Raw genomic sequence first — 22839 nt, 5'->3', positions numbered from 1 at the left:
CTACGTTATTTCTGCATACTACTACAAATCTTCCTCAATATCGCATTTGCAGCCGACTTAAAGCATCAGAGCATTGGCCTTCATTTTTTTCCAGACGCTAAGGACAATAGCTTTGATCTCATTGAGTACTAAGCAATCGGCAATCGACAAAAAAAATATGGAATTTTTGTGACGATAATGACACATTGCTGTCTTTATGGAGAGAACACAAAGGATTGCCAGCGCTTTGAGCAGGCTGAAAGCCAACGCATTGGTCATGCGCTTGGCAATCTTCCCGACACAGCTGCCACGTCCTCTTGCGAAGACCGGACGCTAGCACAGGCGTCGGTTCCACCAGATCAAGTGACACGTATGGTACGCCGCGAAATTGAGGCCATGACCCCTGCCCCAGTTCACGCCGGTGATTCGAGCTCAATTACGACTCCATTCGTCCAAGCCCTTGTCCCGCAGCAGCTCGCCAACATGGTCATTCACTCTGTGTACACTGTGGCCAGACCAACACAAACTTCATGGCGTCCGCCCTCATACTGTCAAGAGTAGCGAATCGCTACGCGATCTTGCAACCCTGTTGAGTGGAGAAACCCTGGCGATCAACCGATATGCTTTACTTGTCACGATATCGGCCACGTCGTCTGTTACGATAGCCGACACAGAATGCTCACTTCATGCCTGGCTGTCTGGTCCTCCTATGGTTGCCATGGCGCCACGTTGGGCTATCAGAAAAGCTCTTTTCAAGTTACACCGGACCCTACAAGGTGCTGCGTCAACTCGCTGATGCCAATTACGAGATTATACCCCAGGGCCCTGCTTCGTCGATGTCCTCGCTACCAATTGATATTCACGTTTCCCGGTCGAAGAACTATTGCCCGTCTAGCTGCTCAGCTTCGTAGCACGCGCCAGGACGGTGCTTCCGCCAAGGGAGGGTGATGTTAGGGAGTGATCGATACATGGAAGAACTCGAGGTTTGACACTGCGATAAAGACGACGGTGAGGTCGCTTGCATGTGGGCCGGATCAGACATCATCCCTTGACCGACTTTACTGCTAAATATTTTGTAAACATATCCTTTCGTTTACATATCACCCCTGTCACATTATGCAGAGCCTTGGGGCTTCTTAAGAGCTTCTTTCGAGACAAAACCGACCCCGGCTACCGTTACGCTTGTCGTAGGGACGACTCCATTACCATTCAAAAAAACCACAGCGTGCAGCCATTCCGCTTCAGGAAGGATCGGCGCGAGCGCTATTACACTGTCCATAACATCTCAACCATGAGCTGATCATGTGCAACAGGGCAGATGTTCACCAAACAGCTCAACTTCATCAGCCAACAGAGCTATTTGCCGCCAACTACAGCAGCAACTCCACCACCGCTAGAGATGCATGAATATTCTAAGCTTGACAGCTTCATATAAAATCGACCGGAAGTGTGGAACTGTCACATCACTGCCACAATGTACCAGCTAATGCCACGATGTACCAGCTAATGCTTTGGCTGCACCTTAAATTGGTAACGATAACCAAAACACGGACGGCTTGCTCTTAATTGTAGGTCCAAGAACAAATGGAAGCAATACCCCTGCGTTGGCTCTTCCGGCCATTTCAGCACCACTGTTTAGGCTATAAACAACCACGCTTGTCCTTCCGTCTCGCCACACTTAGCAATATGTGCGACACGGCCACGCAGGAGGCGATGGTCCTGATCATGGTAGAATTTATGAGACGCCTAAAAGCTTCTAGAGCACTGTTTCTGCTGCTTAGGAGAAATTATCGTGTCTGTGTTAGAGCCAGCACGTGGCACCAGCTGATTGTCAGAGCACTGCCTGAGGAGCGCCAGGGCATTGCTAAACCTCCTTATCGTTTCAATGCTCGGCCCTTCGGGTAACACTGACCAGCTTTTTTTTTCTTCGCGCCACTGTACAGAACTCTGACAGACAATCTGTATACACAAATGTTTACTTTTTGAATCAGGAGGATAAAGAGAGCGGAAAGAATCAAAGAAACATAAAACAGATAAGAAGCACATGCAGCATGAAAATACAGTAGAGGATTTAAAAGTTACACAGACATCCCCCCATCTGCCAGGAAGGCTGCGCCCTCATCGTAAAAACTTAAAGCTGCAAGAGGCATCCTTCGCCTCGTGGCTTACAAATCTTATGCTCTGTTTCGCCTTTTATTGATTTTACTTTGTCATAATATTGCACTTCTGGAAATCTGGTTGCCTCGACGGTCCTTGTTGGCTATTTTGCAAAGGTCGCCTACCTGGCAGGTTGACGAGTCCGCAATTGTGATAAATTCAGTGTTTTCTAAAGACATTACTTCAAATACCATTCGGCGCTTGTGACTGCGTCAAAAAATTACAGTTGCATTACGAAAAGACAATACGCTTTTAGGTGTCGAAATAAATAGCTCTTTAAAACGGCACTTATACGACAAATGACCGGCGTTTTCGTTTCAGCAACAATAACGGAAAATGTCGCGTTTACTGCTCACTTGTTCGTTCCGCAAGTTTTCCACAAGACCTCGTTTTTTGTGTGCATTGTTAAGGAGAGCACTAGGTTTTTGGTGCTTCGGCGAATTCTTTGGAGCAAACGAAATGGCTACCACGTCGTTATAAGGAAATCGAGTGGTTACCTTACAGTCCATTGGTATCACTGCTTAAAGCCTACTAAAGGTGCGTACGAAAAGTAACAAACGACAATGTAACAAAGTAAAGATCTCCTCTAGCCGCACTTTCCTTTTTTTCTTTCTTCCCTCACACACAAAAGAAAACAAGAAAATGAAATACAACCTCTCACAAACCTTTCTCGGAAACAAAGCACCTGAAAGGTCCAAATTTTATGTTATACATGTTAAAACCTCTACTCACTGTCCTTGTCTTGAACCATATAGCCACGCAGGAAATGTAGCAGATGCAGTAAATACATGTGCAGTTTCAGAGAATTAGGACAATGACAACGGGAACAGGAGGTTTCTTTCTAGAGCAACAACTCTTGGTGCTAAGTTCATTCATAAGATACTGGATAGGCGGATATATATATATATATATATATATCCGGTGCTGTTTCTTTACATTCTTCAGTGTACGTACGTCACTTCCGCCGGGCGATAATTGCACCGGCCTTTTTTAGTTTCGGTATGGCAAACTTCGATTTTTCCAAGCTTTTTGTGACGGGTTGACCTGTATTTCAATGGCCAGATTTTGCGCAGGGGCTAATGCCCTTATAAATTATCTGAAAGTGAGCTTTTTACGCGTTCGAGAATTTCGCTGCAGTTGGCCTTTAAGAAAACAACAGACAGCGAGTACACGTAGCATTAAAGAAATGATAATTAATGGAAATTAAAGTGAATGGGAAACTTGCCGTAGTTGGCATACGACCCCACGCCTTCCCATTACGCGTGCGATGCTCTTACCAATTGAGCTACCGAGGCGCCGCAATCCCCCGTTCACGTTCTGTGGTATTTATGTTCATCTTCAGCTTAACCTGGAAGTGTTAGCCAGCGCCACCATTCACAAGCCTTGGCGGCGGATGTGAAACACCCTTTCTGCCGCAGACCTCATGTGTACGTGAACTTTTGGGCGAATATTATTTTAGGCTTGTAGCGCAGCTCCGAAATAGCAAAAAGGAAGGTGGAAGGGGTAATGAAAGGGAAGGAGAACAGAATGAGTGCTAATTGTGTGCACTCGAGCGGTCACTCTATTATCCGTTCCCTTTCATTACCCCTTCCACGTTCCTTTTTGCTCTTTCTGATCTGCGCTACAAGCCTAAAAAGAAGCGATGACATATGATCTCGCCCAAACTGCCACGTTTTCGGGTGAAGGAAACTTGGTCAATAAACCCACAAATGTTACCTGATGGCATCAGTGCTGCCGGATTCGTTTGATGGCTTCCTAAGATTATGTATATAATCTTCAGAAACCACCAAACGAATCCGGCACTGAAACGGAAACTGAAAAAAAGAGCGCCGCCATTATTCCCCGGCGGAAGTGACGTGCAGCGAAGAACGTGCAGAACCAGCGTCCATGTTGTCTGCTTTCCTCGCTTGTATCCCGTTCCCGTCTATCAGCGAACACTTCCTGCACGCCTGGTGGCCAAATAGTTAATTAGCATACATTGTTTGCTGCTTCTTCCGCTATGACAACGCTGCTGCCCCACCGCGATGGTCTTTTAATGTGAAGCACTCTCCGAGTCCAGGCAGTTTTTTTCTACGCAGTCGTCTAAGTTCATCAGCCGGGTCTCGAGGCGTTCTGCGCGCGCTTGAAGAAGAGCGCATTGGGATGGACAAACTAAAGGTGCAGTGCAGTGGACAAAGTAAAATTGCACGTTCTACACTCAAGTGTGGCTGGTGCGAGACTATAACATGTCCTACCTCACGCCAGACCAGCTGGAACAGGGTACATCGCTCGCTATCTTGGCTAACCAGCAGCATGCGGTTCGGGTTCCCCGAAGCGAGTGTGTTGCGTTTGCGCCTTCGACTAACAAAGAAGCGCTCGCTCGGCACTCAATTGTCCACCGGCGCTACGGCAACTGATAGCCGCGCTTCTGCGCGTCACGTTTAAAGTCGCAGCATGTGTCAGCAGCGCTAAAGGTGCCTCTATTTTTCTTTCCAATGTACGGAGTATCCCGAATAAATGCGTTGAATTGTGTTCCGCTATTGATTTCTGCTCTGCTGATATTGTTTGTCAGACGGAGACTTGGCTTTCTGCAAAAAGGTAAAAATGAAGAAATTTCGGACTGTGAAAATTGCTACAAGTTTTACCGATGGGATCGGGATTACCGGTCTTGTGGGGGTGTTCTGTTGGCTATTGCCGGTACTCTTGCTTTTCGTGTCTATCGAACTGTATCCTCACTTGAACTTGTGTGTGTACGTGTGCTCATTGATTCTCGCAAAATAATTTTGTGTGTCTGCTATCGGCAACAAGCTGCATCGCTGTCCTTTTATAATGAACTGCAAGATGTTGTCAATCAGCTGTTTGTGAGATACCCGAAATCGCCCCTCTCCATACTTGGCGACTTCAATTTTCCTCATATCAGGTGGAAAATAGACTCGGTTTCCTTAAACCACAAGTCAGCAGAAAGTAAACAATTTTTAACTTTTTGTCAGGACTTCAACTTAACTCAGCTGGTTCACCTTCCCACTCGCATAACTCCCACTTCCGTTAATATTCTCTGCTTAATACTTACCACTATACCAGACCGAGCTTCCAGCTTAACTTATTCACCGGGAATTAGTGTCCACTCTATTATTCACTTCACTCCGCGGGCAGAGGTTTCCAGCAAGAAAAAAACTAAGGTCATCCAATACTACGGTAAAGCAGACGTTACTAGAATGAATAGGCAATTGCAGGTCTTTGTTTATTGGTTGTGCGCCGGTTTGAGTAGCGATCGGTTGATGACAACTGGTTGCTTTATAAAAAAAAAAACTCTTGTCTCATAATCGTTTTGCACCTAAAAGTTTCATCATGTACTCGCTCTCCTGGCAATATTACCACGTTAAAGCGCATTCACAACAAAACGAAGTAGATATTTCGACGCTCATAATTAACAGACAGAACAGACCACTGGTCTTGCTACCAAAAAAAATATCATATAATTCTCTACTGTGCTTTAAAAACAATGAAGGAACTCTTTGATAAAACTCTTCCTTTGCTATTACGTTCTAACCGTCGTAACTGTTGGAGCATTATTAACGGTACTAAAAGGACACACATTCAATTAATCCATTCAAATGTTCCATCAGTTAAAAGCGAATTCTGCAATGTTCTGAATGATGTATATGTTACTCGTGTTTGTAAGAGTACTCCAACAGTATTTCCACATATAACAAAAACCAACTTCTTACCAATAAATTCAATCGCTAACGATGCAGTTGGTGTCGAAAGGCTGATTGTCAACTTACAAGTGTCTTCATCGGCCATTCCAGATTGTATTTCATAAAAAATACTGAAGTGTACACATGTTTACTCTTCATTGATATTGTCAAAGCCTTTGAACAGTCATTACAGATGTGTTCGCTGCCCTCTGATTAAAATATAGGGAAGGTGCTCCCGGTGCGTAAATCTGGTGATGTACATTCCCACAATAATTACCATCCCATATCATTACAATCCATTCTAGTAAAAATCCTAGAATATATAATATACTCGCACCTCATTGAATTCGTTGAGTCCAATTCCTTCTTCAGTATTTATCAGCATGGATTCCATAATAAGTTCCGTGCGAAAAGCAATTGCTATGTTTTACCAATGACTTGTTTATTAACGCGGATCATGACTCTGATACTGATTACATATATTTAGATTTTGCTAAGGCATTTGACTCCGTCTCACACGATCTACTTATCTTCAAGCTTCAACTGAACATCGACCCCAATGTACTTGCATGGATTAAGGAATCTCTCTCTAACCGCACTCAGCATGTGACGGCTAATGATTTTTCCTCACCTAATTCTGCCGTGCCATCTGGTGTCCCGCAAGGGTCTGTTTTGTGCCCTCTGCTTTTCTTTATTTACATGATTGATCATCCTACTTGCCTTTCTTCCTCAACTGTCCGACTGTTAGCAGATGACTGCGTAGTTTACCAGAAAATTACTAACCATGCCGATTATCTCAACCTGCAAGGTTATCTAGATAGGGTATTTGAATCGTGCAGTAAATGGTTCATGACACCTAATAAAACTAAATGTAAAATTATGGAAGTTTCTCACCTCAGCACTAATCATTGCTTGCGTGCTTACTTCCTCAATAATATTCCATTACCATCTGTTGACAGTTATACCTTAGTGTTCACAATTCTTCTAATCTTTCGTGGAATACGCATGCAGAATATGTAACTAACAACGCCAATCGTATGCTTGGTTATCGGCGTGGAAACTTTTTGACGCCCCATCGTGCCTGAAGTTAACACTTTACAAAACATTGGTGCGTTCTAAATTAGAGTGCGCATGCGCCATACGGGATCCTACTCTAACTACACTCACTTAAACCCTCGAATCGAATTAGTTACTTCATTCCAATGTCACATCTATGAAGACAACCCTAAACTTGCCTGACCTTCCGTTGCGTCGAAAGTCATCTCCCTTAAAATTTTTCATAAAATAATATTATAACAACGATTTGAAGGACGTTCTGTTTCATCCGCCTCATTATATATCTTCAAGGATCGATCATCGCTTCAAGGTGGGGCTACCGTCCTGCCGCACAAAATTGTGTAATCACTGTTTTGTTCCTAGAACAAAAGTCGCATGGAACCACCTTCCCTCCACAATCGCCAGCGTAACTGATGACCACGAGTTCAAGATCGCTTTACAAGATGCCGTATAGTATGTTTTTTTTTTGTTATCTGCGCGTCTTGCCATTTTCCCTCCACTCCTTTCTGTAGTGCCTTTGGGTCCTGTAAATATTTCTAATTTATGTATATATATATTATTACACTTTAGAGCGCTTGCATTAGGTCAACAGATTGTAAATGTGCCTTTTATGTTACTATTTACGAGTAGACATCCGACATCTGCTCTTGGGTTAACGTGAGAAAGAAAATCAGTGTCCTTCCACTCTGGGAGGAAAGATGACCAGCGAAGCCGCGTACGTGGGCCCCTTAATGGCGAACAGCACTTCTCGGCGTCAACATAACGTGGGCAGTCATTGTTCGATCCGAGATCGCACCCGCAGGGCAGCATTCGTGGTATGTGCGCTGAATGCTTTACACTGGTCATAAGTTACCTGCTGTTCAAAGTTTCAGCGATGTTTGAACGAAAATTAAATAGATTCTTAGATCGGCAATACTTCCACTGATGTCGATAGACTTCTCTATGCAAGTAATATATTAGCTGAGCTGGACCCGCAGCAGTGACTGAGGGCCTACGGTGTGGCCCCGCTGAGCACGAAATCGCAAGTTCGATTCCCCGTCGCCGCAGTCACCTTCTGATGGCACCAGGCCCTTGCGCCACAAAACACCACTCATCATCATCATCATCATCATCATCATCATCACCTTCTGATGGCGGTGTAACGAAAAAGCTCCCGTGTGCAGCGTGAGTTGGGCGTTCATTAAACAGCCGCAGGTCGGTGAAAAATTATCCCGCAGTCCTTCAGTATGGCGATCCTCATTATGCCCTGTTCAATTTTATTCTGTTTTCGGCAGAATTTACTTCCTTCGATTACTTCAGAGCGCAACGTAAACGAAACCTTGAGATGTATTGGTTATTAAACTATCTGTATTGATCTTCACACACGTCTGCCACAATACTGAATGTGTACTGCGGGCCGGTGCGAATACCGCCAAAGAGTATAGCTTGCAATGACGTGATGCAACTTAGCCCATGCAGTGAAATTGTTGCGGGAAATTTTTTTGTACGTGATTAGGCCACGTTTTGTTGGCAACGCATCCGGATTGTGCTAAACATTTATCGCTTTTGGAAGCGGATGTTCGCGTTCAGTGAACAGCGGATGTAGTAAGTCATTTATGTTTGATGGCGACCAACGTTCCAAATGAGCGAGTCATCCCAGATGCGCGAAGCCCATCTGAGATGAGTGCCGCACAAGCTGGCTGACGCAGAACCTATAGTTGCGTGCGTCATCGCGTTTTGAATCGTGTTCAGTAGTGTCGACTGTATACGCTACATGAAATACTATGGCACGTGTATTGAACATATTCTAAATAATGAGCTAAATAAGACGTGTGGATTTCCTGCAAAATATACGTTCAGGCTAATGCTGCTGGCGCGTTTCACAATGTCAATGGTATTAATGAGGGAGAGACAAATAAAGGAGGTCTCATGGGACGAGTTGGCCTAATATCCTAAATACCAGCCTGTGAAAAATTGATCCCATTTTCACGCCTTCATATTGAAGTCTGATTACAAGTTCTCACATAGTTCTTGTTTCAATAATGGGGACTAAACTTTTACAAATTGGATGAGTTTTTGCCCTGTCAGCTTTCGAAATTGGTAAATCAATGAGCGCGTAAATAAACGCCGCATTTCTAACCGCCGCAAACGAAATTTAAATAATTTTGCAAGGCCTTGCTATTATACCCTGCTAAACTTCTTGTTAATTGTTATCTTAATTTGCAGCAAGCACGTTACGCTCTATCAGTAGATAATAAGTGAATGTCATGTCAATTTCGAGTAAGTGCCGTGAAGGTTCATTTTAATGTTGCAATGTAATTCTTATTAAAGAGTCCATTTGAATGCCGCCGCTTATAGTACATGCACCAGAAATGTTGCGCAATATGAACAATCTTCAGAGGTTTCACTTTTTGATCTTCTTTACTGCTAATTTCCTTATGTTCGTTCATTAAACATATCTCCCTGCAACGTGTCTTTCCTACTACAATATTATCAAAATGTTTTATGACAGCTCACCCTGTTCGAACAGTCGAAATTGACGCCATTGTCTTTCAAGAGCTTAAGAACAACGGGATCTGTGCAGGCCTTGATGGCTGAAAGGAAGATGGACATATGCGTTATCCTATTCTAGAGAATAGTGACCGAAATGGGTCAGTGAATTTTTGTATGGAATAAAGTCAGCGCCAACCAGGACAAAGAAAATGGACAAGAACAGAATAGCCTTCCTGTTTGTCCCACTTATGTTCACCAAGATAGGTTGGTCTGAAATTTCTCTATTGGGACTGCAGACAAGATATTTTAGTTGCAATAATATTTTGAGTTAGAAAGTGGACACATTGTAAGATGTCTGTCTCATTCTCAAATACATTATCGTTCTCAGCTTCACTGTCACGTTATCATAGTCTAACTTAGGCTCGCGTAAAGATACGCGTCTCGCGAAGCAATGTCCAATAACTTCTACAATGCGTCACCTGACTACATACCTTGCCCGTACAAACTACAGCCTACTGTGAAAGTCTTATCAATGCTGTCTTTTTCCCCAAAATAGGTACAACGTAGTATGTACCACCTTAGCTTGACAACAGAATCATTAGGAAAATGCTGTAAATACAGAGAAAGAAACCATAATTGTTTCAACATAGGTGCGTAAATATTGGGCAGGTGCACTGAACAATTCTCATCGCTATAATAATAAGGGCAACCATGCTCATTACTTTGCGCTGGGGGTGTAACTGCCATTATGCTGAGGCGGTGTCGGTATTATAATGCATTTACTGCCGCAAAATAAACCTTCAGTATCTGTTCTTCAACATATCGGCACGTCAGAGTGGTGAAGGTTCGCCTCGAGTGTTTCTGTTGAGCTGTGCAAAGACTCCATAAATTTTGACGGCAAAAGTGAAAAACAGTAATTTTTTAGTAGAACTGATAATTAATAAAGAACAGTTGCGAATTCTGTCAGCATTTTTGTTATTATAAAGCAGCGGTCGATCAACGATTTCTTAGGTTAGGGTCACGGATTCGGGAAGGGGGCTTGTCAACTCCATGACGAGTTCCCGTGTCAAAATGTGTGCCCCTGCCTCAGTGGTCCATTGTTCGCCCACAGTTGAGCACTTATAGTCTCACGTTCCTCTGAACTTCGGTTCTATTTTGCGTAATCGCAAACATTCACATTTAGGACGCTCGATGCTTGTACTTTCGTAATAATTCTTCCTGTGTTTCAATAAGTATGCCCTTAATATTCAGCGTCCAGAAAAAAATGTAAACCACTGCGCTATAGCATGAAGCCACAAAAAGAAGCAAGTCGAACCGCAATAGTATGGCTGTCCTTCACAGGTGAATGCTACAGTCACGATGATGCCATTTTTTTCCTTTCCATACACCTCTCTGCTGCTTGCAGGCCTGTGTAAAACTGCTTTGCTCAGTTGAGTCTCCAGATACCTTTTGTCTCACTTACCGTAGAACGGGCTGACCCGTGGCAGTTCACGCTTCCATAGTTCCACCTTGCTGAGGAGATCACGGACGTCGCAAATGAAAAAGGCGTCATCGTATTCCTGCCAATGCGGTCAAATAACAGCAGGATATAAGTCAATAAGTGGACAATACATAGTCAAAACTGCTCCTAACTGACTAAGAATACGCAATGCACAATTTCTTGGTAGTATAAGCTATTAGCCTTACCGAGAAATCCCATTTCTTTTATTGCTATGTGTATATGTGTGAAAAAATTGTTATTCAATGTTTACAAAATTGATTTTATTTCTCTCAATGAAAAAATATTTGCTGCAAGTTTTGCTGTAGTGTGGGTGCTAGAAAGTAAGCTTGTTGTATTAAACTAAACTTGATATCATATAGAAGATGCTCGCGTAACTTTGTTTCTTTCACTGTTCATTAGTTCTTGGCGATTTAGTTCAAGATATGGTTCTAGGAATCTGTGATCAGCGCAGCCATTTAATGCGTACTGGTCAGTTGCATTCTCTTCGTTACGCTAGTGTCTTGCAATGCTCTTTCTTTAGATAAGATATCACGTTAACGTGCACTAAGCAGCTCTGGCCACAATGAGGCGATCATAAACATTTGAGTCTAGTAATCCTGTATCTCCGGTTTATACTAAAACACACTGACATCCTAGATGGGCAACCAACCTTGCAAAAATTTGAGCAGAACGTTTCCGGAAACACCAAATTGCGCCATCACCTACTAGAAATATAGCAAAACTATAGGGCCGCGCAATGGTATGAAGGCTAAATCTCGTACTTTATTTAAACCTGTGAAAGCTGTGAATGCTGGTGAATTACTTCATTCTGTGTCCCAAATTTTAGAAAGGAGACTAGCCTACCTCATGCCGCTTTAGAAATTGTGTTTTCGTATCATTCTCAAGAATTATAGTGATGGTGTACCAATACCTTTAGTTAGGACACTCGAAAGCTTCAAACAAGAGAAACAAAGCTTTCTTCGTGTGTACCTTTAAAAACAAGCTTGTATGAAGAGTGGGTTATTGCCGAGTCCTCTACTTCATGTGTCAGGCTAGTCAATATTATGCAGTTCTTTACATTCAATTGAGACTGTAGCCTTATGAGAATACGATTGTTCAGTGGTAATCTGCGTTAAGGAGAATGACTAATCCCAAAACTTGAGCTATAACCCTATTTTTACTAAGCATCATTGCCTTTTACGTGTTAACAGCGATACATGTTGAATTTTACGATGATGCTTTTGCATCTTTTTAGCATTTCTATTATATAATGCAATCGCATGTAACTACATTAAAACGATAGTTATCCTCGTCAGAGTTTCCCAGGAAAGCTTACTATATATTTTTTTAAAATTTGTTTCTGGAAATATAATATGTTATTACCGTTTGGATGAATGCAGATCTTTCATTGAGACGCTCGAAAGAATGTGCAGGGACTCGAAAGATCACAAAAAGTACAGCGATTCCTAGAGCAAACACTCAATAATATTGCATTGGTGAACGGTGTTTTCTTTCACTTCTACCTATAATCCAGTTTATTTTTGCGTGTGTATGTGCACGTGTCAAATTTGCGCTCATTAATAATGCTTGTGGGTGTCCGCATATGAAGGTCGGCAAATAACATGCCCCAGGAGGGATCAGTCATAAATTAGGCGTGCGTTTTTCTAATGAGAGCTTTTATGAGCATTTTGTGATCCGCACCTGGCAGTTGATGACTTCCCGGGCTACGTCAACCACACTTCCGGCAGTGTGGATAGTCGATGTGTTTCCGGCTGTCTTCTCCATCAGGTGAGCCCTGTCGGAAGAAAGGAACGTTTCAACCTCGTCTCCTCTCTGCGAATTACTGTCGCTAAAACCAGCAATTTATCTCAGCTGGCTTTCCATGTACTTGTAACGCAGGCGAGTCGTATGCTGTCAGCACTGACAACGATCACTGTCGACACTGACAAGATACGGTTGGGACTGAGGGACACTCAGACGAAGAATAAAAATTTCAGCCTGGCTGCCTCAGTAATGCCTTCTCAGCAACAAAACTCTGTCTTTCGTTTCAGGCGAAATTTAAACCTGCAAATTTTCAATTGAAATTCTAGAACCACGACAAGAATTAGTTAATCAAAAAATATATATATACGCTCAAAGTAACTGCACCTTGCTGGCAAAAGGAGAATGCTTGGGCTCCTTATTTCGTTTTGACACTAGTGCAAATGAAGTTTGCGTTTAAAGAAATTATGACTGACATGAGGTATCGCTCTTCTCTTTTATTAACAGTAATGTGTTTTTTGTTCCTGGCTGCAAGCGCTTTCTTTTTTCAAGGAGCACCATGCTTCCATGCGTTATGGCGTATGGCGAATCTGGGCACAGACAGTCAACAGGAAGAACACAAAAACAAAGTGCTGCACTTATTCACATATAGAATACTAGTGGCTATCAGAAAGTGAACCACCACGGACAAGATCGCATTATTACAGTACTCTAGGAGAGATACGGTTGAAGCGAATGATACTTTAGAATAGGCACGATTTCAATAATAACATTCATTAAAGTATGACTTGCTCTATTGCAACTATCGCGATCTGTGCCTGCTTTTCGCTTTCATTTTCCGAAATTCCGATGCCCATCCTTTTTATTACAAGCTCGTTGCCTTTTTACAGGAGGTACTAATCATATGAAAACCTTAAATAAAATGGTGAGCACCGTGTCGCGACAATTCACAAATTGCATTCTCATGGAGGTCGTACACCTTCTTCAAAAAGAGCAGCCTGCACCAACACACCCTGGTTCACCGGACGTGTTGAACGAATGACATAGTGTCCACTGTTCTCAGTGACGACGTGTGGATCTAGCATACATTTATGAAACACAATCTTGCCATAAAAATAATCCAGAGTGAGGAACGTGGTTTGAAGTTTGATGTCAGCGGGGACACACGTAGTAGCGACATCGGATGAAATCCCTACAATTTCAAGAGATGGGAGCGACCGATTTGTTGTGAAGCTACTATTATTTGTCTAAATCAGTGGCTAATGCTTCAGCCCGCAATCAGAGAAAGAAGAGCCGCGTTTTTCTGAATTTCTTTGGTAAAAGAATGTGTAGCACTTTCTTGTTCCTTTCTCAGGAAGGGGCTGCGGGCCGCACGCTGAGCCCAAACAAATATTAAATTTTTTCGGCGCATTGTGGTTGGCAAGCGTAGTTGCCAACCAGAGGCAAGAGACAACTGGTGCTCCTCCGCGCCCCCCTCGCTGGCGGTCATCAACCGAAGCCACAGCTACTTCCCATCCTTTATGGTGTAAATTCTTGGCTCGTAGACCAACGGAAACGGCGAGATGCCGAGATGTCCGCCGTAGTTGCTTAGTGGCTGTGGTGTTCGGCTGCTAAGCGAGAGTTCGTGGGATCGAATCTCGGCCACGGCGGCTGCATTTCAATGTGGGCGAAATGCGAGAACGCCCGTGTACTCACATTTAGGTGCACGTTAAAGAACCCCAGCTGGTCCATATTTCCGCAGACCCCCACTATGGTGTACCTCATAATCAGATCGTGGTTTCGGCACCTAAAACGCTATAGTTGAATTTTTTTATGCCAAGATATGCCAAAAATACTTGGCGATTAACGTTTCGCATTAAAAATATTTTCGTAGAGTTAACAAAAACAACTCCCCAGAAATAAAGCATCATCAAACCCAAATCGAAAGCACGCGTACAGAATATTCAACTTCATTAACGTACAAATTCAAGACCACTAGGATGTAAAAAAAAGTTAAGAAAATTTTACATAATAAAGGCTCAGTTTTTTTTTCACATTGACATTTCGGCACTATGTTATTATCTTTTATGGATGCTACAAAAGCCTACATATCCATTTGTTATGCTAATTACTAATGGCGTAGTCTAGATTCTTCAATGTTAAAAGACCAGCAATTAATTTTTACAGCTGTTCTCAAAGGCTGTCGATGTCACAGTTATGAAAGATAAATTACTATCAGATGTTCTGCGTTTTCTCATGAGTCCCCACGTCGGCAGGAAAGCAAAAAGCACAGCGTTTGCGGTAAAGATAACTCCACGAGCGTGCCTGTTTTTAAATATAGTTTCCATAGACCACAGACTTCATGTCGCCGGCATCGTCAATATATGCAGGGAAACGGAAGTGTGTATCCCCTTTATATAAAAGGCAGTTCACAGAAATTCCATGAAAACGCCACCAAATCTTGCAGGATTTTATTGCCCTCACCTTTATAAATTGCGTGAAATCCATGCGAACAACTTACGTGCATGCGAAATAGGTTTCGTTACTAACATTCTCGCGCACCGACGGTAATCTTGTGAAGAACCCTGACAGCTCTGTTCTTGCTGTTCTCTATACGATCCTTTAGCATAATATGTTGATTAGCCGCAGCTACAGCGCAACGCAAACACTTTGACGCAAACTTCTATTGTTTGCACAGATGTCGAATCAAACTGTTTCAGTACGATCTGTGGACACGTCTAAGTCAACCCAGAGCCACCTGAAAGAGCTACCTGCGATCCTGCTGTGTGTCGCTTGCTTTCCCAAGTGCCATTTTGTTAAGCTACAGACTTATACAAGGCTGCACTAGCAACAGTGACAGCGTAACAGGCACATCTTGACACAAATTCGTGTCGTGTGTGCTGGTTAGGGGTACCTTTTTCTAATTTACACCTACTGTACAGTGTGCTGTCGCTCTTGCTAGCCCAGCACAATTTTATCGATGTGCTTACATAGGTGTTTCAGAGTAATCTGCTAGGATATGCCTACGAATGCCGACCTCGCGAGAAAATTTTAGGAGATTCAAACGAAATTCAACAAGGAGAGCGATCGCTTTACTCAGAATGTCTTCGGTAAGGTTTCGTTAAGCATGTCTTCAGAGAACATTGTCAACACAAACTGAGAACCGAGATTGAGTATTGAAAACAGAATGTTAGATGTTGAATTGAATTACGCTCTGAAAGGGCTATGCTCGCCGCCGTCCACAAAAAAAATTGAAGAGTGACAAATGCGCGATCTCGAACTAAGTTGAAGGACTTGAGCGGTATTCGACAATTATTAAGGTGGCAATCAAGGGCATTCCTTCGGCGCACGGGGGAAAAACTATGGCGCAGTATTGCAGAAAGTTGCGGCAAAAATTAGAAGCTCTTATGCGTGCCAAACCTAAAATTGTGCACCGTATTCCCACGAAAGTAAATGACGAAAAGAACGTCATTCCTCGGCTATGTTCGCGTTCAAAGGAAAAGGAATTCACTGGTAAGGATCGCAAAGCATAGTTGTACCTGTTATCTCGGCATCACAGCCACAGGGATTAGAACTGTCTACGTGAGTGATCATTTGACGTTGCAAAAAAAGTCACTAGTCACCAAGGCTCGGGCTCTAAAGAAAAGCAACAATGAGAAGTTCCTGCAGACGACAATTGTCCAATGAAGGCTGGGGAAGCTATCTATAGCTAAGTGTACGGCACTTCCAGCGAATTCAACATCTATAGTTATCTAGACACGAGCCTTTTTCTTCGTTTATTACGGCTTTTGAAGCAGTATGTCATTGTACCTAACAACAACTGATTTCGAACAATTTATTTCTAACAGTTCATGCTCGCTTAGTCATTTCAAAGCACATAATATGCGAAGGCATAATGATGATATTCGGTATATTTTGCTACGATGACCAAATCAACCTGATTCATTTGTGTCACAGAAACTTGGTTCTGAAACGATAACGAAGATATACTCTCCTTCCCCAATTGCACAACACGGTACTGATATAAACAATCCAGTAGCCATGGCAGAGCAGCTGTCAATGTTTCGGCAAACTTAGCCTTCAAGCGACAACACGACCTATACTAAACTTGCTCTAAAATTGTTTGGGTAGAATTCGATCATTCGTTCCTTAACATTGGCATCAAGAATAGTGTTTAAGCTTTGCGCCTATCGTTCACCTTCCCCTTCCGCTCAGCGGTTTCTGCAGTGCCTTAAAGTATTAGAATCATTATCTCCTGAAAACCAAAACATGACAATTATGTGTCACTTAAACGTAAGTCTATTTGACGCAACTTTCCTTAACTACCTATCATAGCTATGTTGTTATCATACTTTCGTGTACGAGTGCCTAATTACTCAAGCAACAATGTTACACTGATGGAAGCTTGCTGATTGATCACGCATTATCATGGAGTCACGCCCGAAGCAGGCATTGTTACTTATGACATCACATACCAATGTCACATGTATCTCAAGATAAATATTATTCCATTTTCGCACACCATATTCTACTGGAAACTTGTTCTTCGTAAAGAAAAATTTTTCGAAGCCGTAACAAAGGCTGACTGGTTCCCCGTAAAGGAAAGTAACGAACTTCAGCAAGCTTTCTGGCGCCTTGTGTCTATACGTCCAAAACTGTGCTTGCGGCAAGAAAGAAAATGCAAGAACCTACTAGTGTCACTGCAAAATCCGTGACTTACTGATAGATTGCTAGAAGCAATCTCAAGAAGCGAAAATCAATTTAAAAAAGCCTTATGACGTTCCATTGACACACCGGTACAAGAAGCACTGCAACTATCTCTGCGCGAAGCTGAAAAGAGCAAAAAAGAGGCTGGTTTGAACAGAAAAGATTGGAGTGAGGGAACAAGTCCGATAAAAAAAGGAAAATACTAAGTTCTTTCCTAAATAGAAACAGCAACCATGAAAGCGCTACGAGAATAAACCACAATGGTGATCAATAATGAAATCTTCGTGATACGGCAGACCTGTTCGGAGACTTCGCTTTCTCGCACATGGCTTCGAAGAACCTTTTCGATTACCGATTCACACGCCTCCCGCATTACCGCGACAGGTTCTCTGCTACTCCCGGCGAAGTGACTTCTGTAATTAATAATTGCAAAATCACAAGTGACGCTGTTCACAATATTAGCCCACGCCATGTAAAATTATACGCTTATCCGATATCTTATATTCTTTAGGGCAGTAATTATTTATTTAATACGGGACATGCTACGTCGAGTACGCAAGCATGCTTGAGTTACCGTAGTTAAAAACGAAGAGCGTTCATCATTGAGGAACTACCGACCCCGACCCTTCTTTGTGCAGTCATTTGTCAGTAAAGCCGTCGATAAATTAACTACGATACATCTAACCAACTGCGGAAAGAACTTTAATATCCTTACGCGTTATCCGCTCGGTTTTTAATCTAAATATTTCACAAATATCAATCTAATATTTATCCCAGATCAACTAAAGAAAGCTATTGATGAAGGTAGCTTCGGCTGTTAAATTTTTCCAAAAAAGAAAAGGAATGGAAATATTTTATCCTGCGTTGCTACTAATCCGTACTTACCGCCATAATTGAAGCCGAGTGGTCAGCGTTTCTGGTACTAGTCATAGCAAACAAGGACCAATCTGCGGTACTACAAAGGTTATTTTTAAGCCCACTTTTCTTTTTATTTGCTATTAATCATTTACTAAATTATTCATCTACATCTACTTAAGCTAAAATAAACTGCAGAATAATTCTGCAGTTTTATTGCGTGCTGGAAGGAAATCTGCATCCCAATAACCTAACCATTCATACGAGCCACAATATCTTTCACTATCTTTTCACCTGGCCCTTGCGCCATACAACACCACACATAATCATCATCATCATTATCTTTTCACTGAATTTCTGTGATCTATCCCGCATCGCTCGGCTTTGCCGCTTGTAAACTTCTGTCATGTGATCGGTTCCTGTGCATTGCAGGGACCGGTCGACATGCTAAGCAGGGTGTTTTGAACCCACATGTTTTAGACGCTTGAACGCCTGTTCACCATGAGGAGTGATAGGATGAAACTAACCTACAGCCTTAATAAATCGGCTGCGCCTTCTTTTTTATCTGTTTTATGAAAGGGCAATGACAGTATCCTTTTCCACGGGGCTTCTGACCTCTCTTCCACACCTGTGCCTATTTGAAACGCTTTGTTTTTTGGTGCGAGCGTCAATCGGGACGGAATATGCAACAGCTTTGAAATCCCACGGTACCGAATATCACATTTTATACGTGAGAGGTTAGACTAACTATCCAACGAACCTGAATGTTTTGTCGTCTATATATGCAACGCAGTGGAATGTCCAATGAGATTAAATATCCAACAGTGCCTCTATATGGAACAAGAAGGAGTATGGAGCAGTAGATGTTCAAGATCGTTGAATATACATACGTGGGATAATTGTGTACAGCAGTAATAACATATTAAAAAATAGCTTCATCATTCGCCCGTAGAGTTCACTATTCCATAAACAATGTGATGAATTCGCCGTCTTCCTGCGCCGTCTTCCTTGTCTTTGACTGGATAAAACTTCTGGTTGGTCCTGTTTCTTTATAAATAGTTGCGTTGGAACGTTTGAGACAGTTATTCACTCAGCGACCAAATACAATAGCCAAAGAAAGCAATCAGATTGATTACAGCGTTAGGGACAAGTATATAGTGACATGAAAAGCAGACACGACAACGAACAACAGTGTAATTACGGCAAGATTGTTTGCAGGAACTTACTGTAAAGATAACAAGATCCCATGAGCTGTGGGAGTCATTGGATGGGAAACATATTGTGAATAGTGCCATATCTAAACTAGGGGCCTTATCACTTCAAGTCCATCCCAGTCTTTTTTTTTTGTTATTGCAATCTCCTCACGTCAAGTGTACGTGATGGCCGACACAATAACAGGGTGGTGTTCCGCAGCGTTGTCTGAACCACCCCATCACACCCTCTCCTCGTTTAAAGGAAGCCACTTTACTTTCGAAGCCAATGCCATTGCCTAGCTTGGTGGGTTTTTCTTATCTAATAAGGTGGCAAAGGGCGAGGAGTGCACATAAGGGGAGAGTGTTTCGGCGGGGTCGAGCTACCGCAGTAAAAGCAGATCACCGCATGATGTGGGTAGTGCCGGCGTCTGGTATTTGTGGGCTTCTCAGCTGACCCTGCGGTTACTGGTCGAAAATGACGGCGGCGTGCAACGGTAGGTTAGAAATGTAAATGAAATGTACCTTCAGTGAAGAGTTAGCAGAGCGATGTCGTATGCGTGCCGAAAGAGCTCAAAAGCATTATACTTCCACGTGAAACGTTTTATTATGTGCATATAATCCGTTCTTCACGGCAGATCTGAGTAGACAGTGCCAGAGCGATCGGTGGGCAAGTGTACAATCACTGTATTCTACCAGTGCTATCATATGGGGCAGAAACTTGGAACTTAACAGAGAAGCTTGAGAGCATGTTAAGGACCGTGAAAAGAGCGATGAAACGAAACACGTAGGCGTAACGTTGCGACAGCGATTTGGACCAGAGAGAAAACAGGGATAGGCGACATTCTAGTTGACATTAGGAGCGAAGAAATGGAGGTGGGCAGGCCATGTAATGGGTAGGATAGACAGCCGGTGTATCATTAGAGTCACAGAATAGGTGCCAAGGGGAGGGAAGTGCAGTCGCGGACTGCAGAAAACTAGGTGGGGTGATGAAATTCAGAAATTTGTAGGCACAAGTTGGAATCAGCGAGCGCAAGACATTGGTTATTGGATGGCAACAACGGCTTCGTTTGGCAGAGGACTCAAACAGATTATAGTGGTGATGATGATGATAGCTTATGACAGGCACATCGCGATGACGGCAACGAGACCACCACGGCCTAATGAGAGTCGCATGATGATAGCCGATGCCGAAGATGCTACACCGGGAATTGATGTGCGACAGATAGCAAACGACCGGAAAGTGGCTGTAGGAGCTAAAGAATACATAGATATCAAAATTGCACATTAGATGGCACGCAACTTACGTCGTCTCCAGCAGTAAAAGATTGCATCACGCAACAAGGTAACAAGCGCGTTGACTGGAGATTACACGGAATGGCACAAGTAATGAAATAACTTGAAAGAACCAGAACAAATGCAACGAGGAATCTCTTAGACAGGCTTTCGCCCCGCATTGAACCCTATTATGGTATGCTCATCACGAAGCCGTATTTTTTTGTGAACACCTTTGAAAGTATCTCATTTGTACTTAGTATCCCGGAGAGGTAACTCGTCCGAAAAAATTCCTCATTATCGTTAATAATTAAGGAATTCGCACATTCATAATAGGCAGTGGCTGAACTTATGATGAAAACTTGCATGGGCCTCCAAACAATAAACCCTCATGTGACTTTTGCGTGCATTACAGAATGCATTATTAGCCAGTGTTTAAAGATTAAAAAGTCGGCATTCTAGGAACGCGTTTAAATATTTTTATCTTCAAAATAACTCACTGCGCTTTCTGCGATAAATATAGAGCTATAATCTACCCACTGTTGATCCTCTGAGGTGGTGGCATACGGACCATCAGATTTGTAGCTCAAAAGTTGTGTAACGGTACAATTTTAGACGTAGGAATTCGAAAACTTCCAATCTAAAGCGAAAAAAGGAAGCGAATGCCGTAAATATTATGTTTGTATTTGTTGCACCTTTTTACAAAACTATTCGTTGTATAAACGACATCTTCATTCTAGACACATGGTTCCGACATGTTACCCTAGTAATTTCCATGAAACTTAAACTAAACGTACGGTTATGAAGGGGAAATGTTTGTTTGACGCCTCAGTTTGTCTTATCACACATATGCTGATTGTAGTAAGCCTTTCTTGGAGCCCTTGAACATGGTCCCATAATTCCAATTTTTTTTTGTCCAGATCGTTTTTACAAGAAAAACTCTAGAGTTCGCGCTTCCAAGTGCAAATAATTTGCGGACAGGAAACTTGCCTGGTAGGCCACGCTATCTGCTTTGCCATCAAATTCAAAGTACTTTACTTAATTTACGGAACTGTCGAAACAAAGATGCCCATTGCTATCACAGCAAAAAACCATAATAGCTCAAATCGCATTCTTTTGATATAAATAATAACTTCAGTCTGTCGCATTCTCCCTGCAAAGGCTAAAAGGTCTTGTTCACCGTATTTCAGTCCTTGGTGATAGCACTCACAGTAAGCCAGCTTTCTATAGGAAATATCCGATGCCCTAACTATGCATACATATATACATTCTTAGTTGTAGCACCTTGCGCACTCGTACCGTATTTACTGAGGACCATATCCACTGAAAGTTAGCGTTTTAGTCCATTATTTATTTCGACTTCCTGGGCAAGGAATGTGGAACTGTTTGAGTAATCCACCTGAGGATCATTATTGCGTTATCAGCAAAACGCGATTTTTTTTCTTTGCTTTCTCTAACTGTAAAAATAAAATTAAAAAGAAACATCGCATATACAATACCACCACCAACACACAAACACTTCTGTTGAGTGCTAATTTTCATAATAAGCGTAATAACACGAACCAGTTTGAAATTGCTGGTGACGCTTGGCCCAGGGAAAGCCGCAAAAGCTGGATAGGTTCGGCAACGTTGCAGCTTATGCGTCCAGCGCGCATGTGGGCCCTTTTTACATGAGTTCAGGGGCCAGCTGCCGACACGATGAGGCGGATGTGAACGCGAATTTTTTTACCGCGGCGCTGCTAATGCTTTTGTAGTTTTGATAGATTCATGATTTCAGCTCTCAACCAAATGACGTGTTCACTTATCAGCAGCAGCCATGGTCGATACATTACATTTCTAACACGGCCAGCTTTTCTACACCCACCCCGGCCGCGTGCCCCCACGACCCCCAACACCGGCATAACATTAAATCCTGGCACAACCATCCGAACTTTAGAGCTACATTCGTTCTGCAGTGTCTAGACATGCTTGAGAATTCCTTTCGCTTGCGGTAATATGGACGTCGACCATATACACATATAATAAAAATTTTAAGACGCCAATGAGCAATTGTTCGTTGGCTTCATAAGATTTACCTAATGGAAAACGAGCCCCTCTGTTTGCTTTCTCCGCGTAGATATATACTATAAATTTCTTTAGGTAACTAGAATTAACTTCACATGTACATTGGTACAGCTGTGACAAATGAGCGTTATTGTCCTGAACTCAAGTAGTTACATGATTTGTGACGTGTAATATTAGTGAATTGCAA

General features: G+C 42.6%; 1 protein-coding gene across 1 annotated transcript in view; it reads right to left on the bottom strand.

Annotated features, from left to right (window-relative positions):
* The window catches only part of LOC126543122 (ornithine decarboxylase-like), a 38007-nt gene extending 15772 nt beyond the window's left edge, over positions 1 to 22235 (bottom strand). The window contains exons 1-4 of the mRNA XM_055062266.2: positions 22152 to 22235; positions 12523 to 12616; positions 10804 to 10900; positions 9366 to 9442 (exon numbers count right to left, since the gene is read on the bottom strand). Of these exons, the coding sequence (XP_054918241.1) occupies positions 9366 to 9442; positions 10804 to 10900; positions 12523 to 12606 (258 nt within the window). The 5' untranslated portion in view covers positions 12607 to 12616; positions 22152 to 22235. The remainder of the gene's footprint in view (positions 1 to 9365; positions 9443 to 10803; positions 10901 to 12522; positions 12617 to 22151) is intronic.
* Positions 22236 to 22839: the final 604 nt, after the last annotated feature.

Source organism: Dermacentor andersoni, chromosome 10 (genome assembly GCF_023375885.2).
Source record: "Dermacentor andersoni chromosome 10, qqDerAnde1_hic_scaffold, whole genome shotgun sequence".
Classification (NCBI taxonomy): Eukaryota; Metazoa; Arthropoda; class Arachnida; order Ixodida; family Ixodidae; genus Dermacentor; species Dermacentor andersoni.
Note: the sequence above shows the minus strand (reverse complement) of the source record. Positions and strands in the feature narration are given on the sequence as shown.